The 439-nt window shown below is 65.1% G+C and overlaps 1 protein-coding gene across 1 annotated transcript in view; it reads right to left on the reverse strand.

Annotated features, from left to right (window-relative positions):
* LOC104497470 (carboxypeptidase N subunit 2-like) overlaps nt 1-439 on the reverse strand; it is a gene marked incomplete at its 3' end in the record, with an annotated part of 3,006 nt that overhangs the window by 1,169 nt on the left and 1,398 nt on the right. Inside the window, exon 4 of the mRNA XM_010140723.1 lies at nt 16-422. Coding sequence (XP_010139025.1) covers nt 16-422 — 407 coding nt within the window. The remainder of the gene's footprint in view (nt 1-15; nt 423-439) is intronic.

The raw sequence follows: 439 nt of genomic DNA on the forward strand, positions 1-439 counted from the left end.
AGCCGTCAGCTTCACCAGCACATTCTGCGAGAGGTCCAGGGTCCGGAGGTGCCGGAGCGGGTGGAAGATGCCGGGGGGTAGTGCCTCAATCTTGTTCCCTGGCAAGCGCAAGTCTTGCAGGTGGCAGGCAGCAGCAAAGAGCCCCGGCTGCAGGGAGCGGATGGCATTGGCACCCAGGGAGAGCTTGGTGAGGCTGGGCAGTCCCACCAGCACCCCCGGGCTGACTGCTGGCAAGGGGTTGCCCGACACCTCCAGCTCAACGAGGCTGGGTAGCCCCTGAAAAGCTCCAGCCTCCAGCTCCTGAATGTTGTTGTTGAGGAAGACAAGCTTGGTGAGGGTGGTGCTGGAGCCCAGGGCCCCGCCGTGGATGCTGCTCAGGGCCGTCTCCACGAAGAAGAGCTGGGTGGCGTTGCCTGGCAGGCCTGCCGGGATCTCCCGC

The sequence above is a fragment of the Buceros rhinoceros genome, unplaced genomic scaffold (genome assembly GCF_000710305.1).
Source record: "Buceros rhinoceros silvestris isolate BGI_N320 unplaced genomic scaffold, ASM71030v1 scaffold21917, whole genome shotgun sequence".
Taxonomy (NCBI): domain Eukaryota; kingdom Metazoa; phylum Chordata; class Aves; order Bucerotiformes; family Bucerotidae; genus Buceros; species Buceros rhinoceros.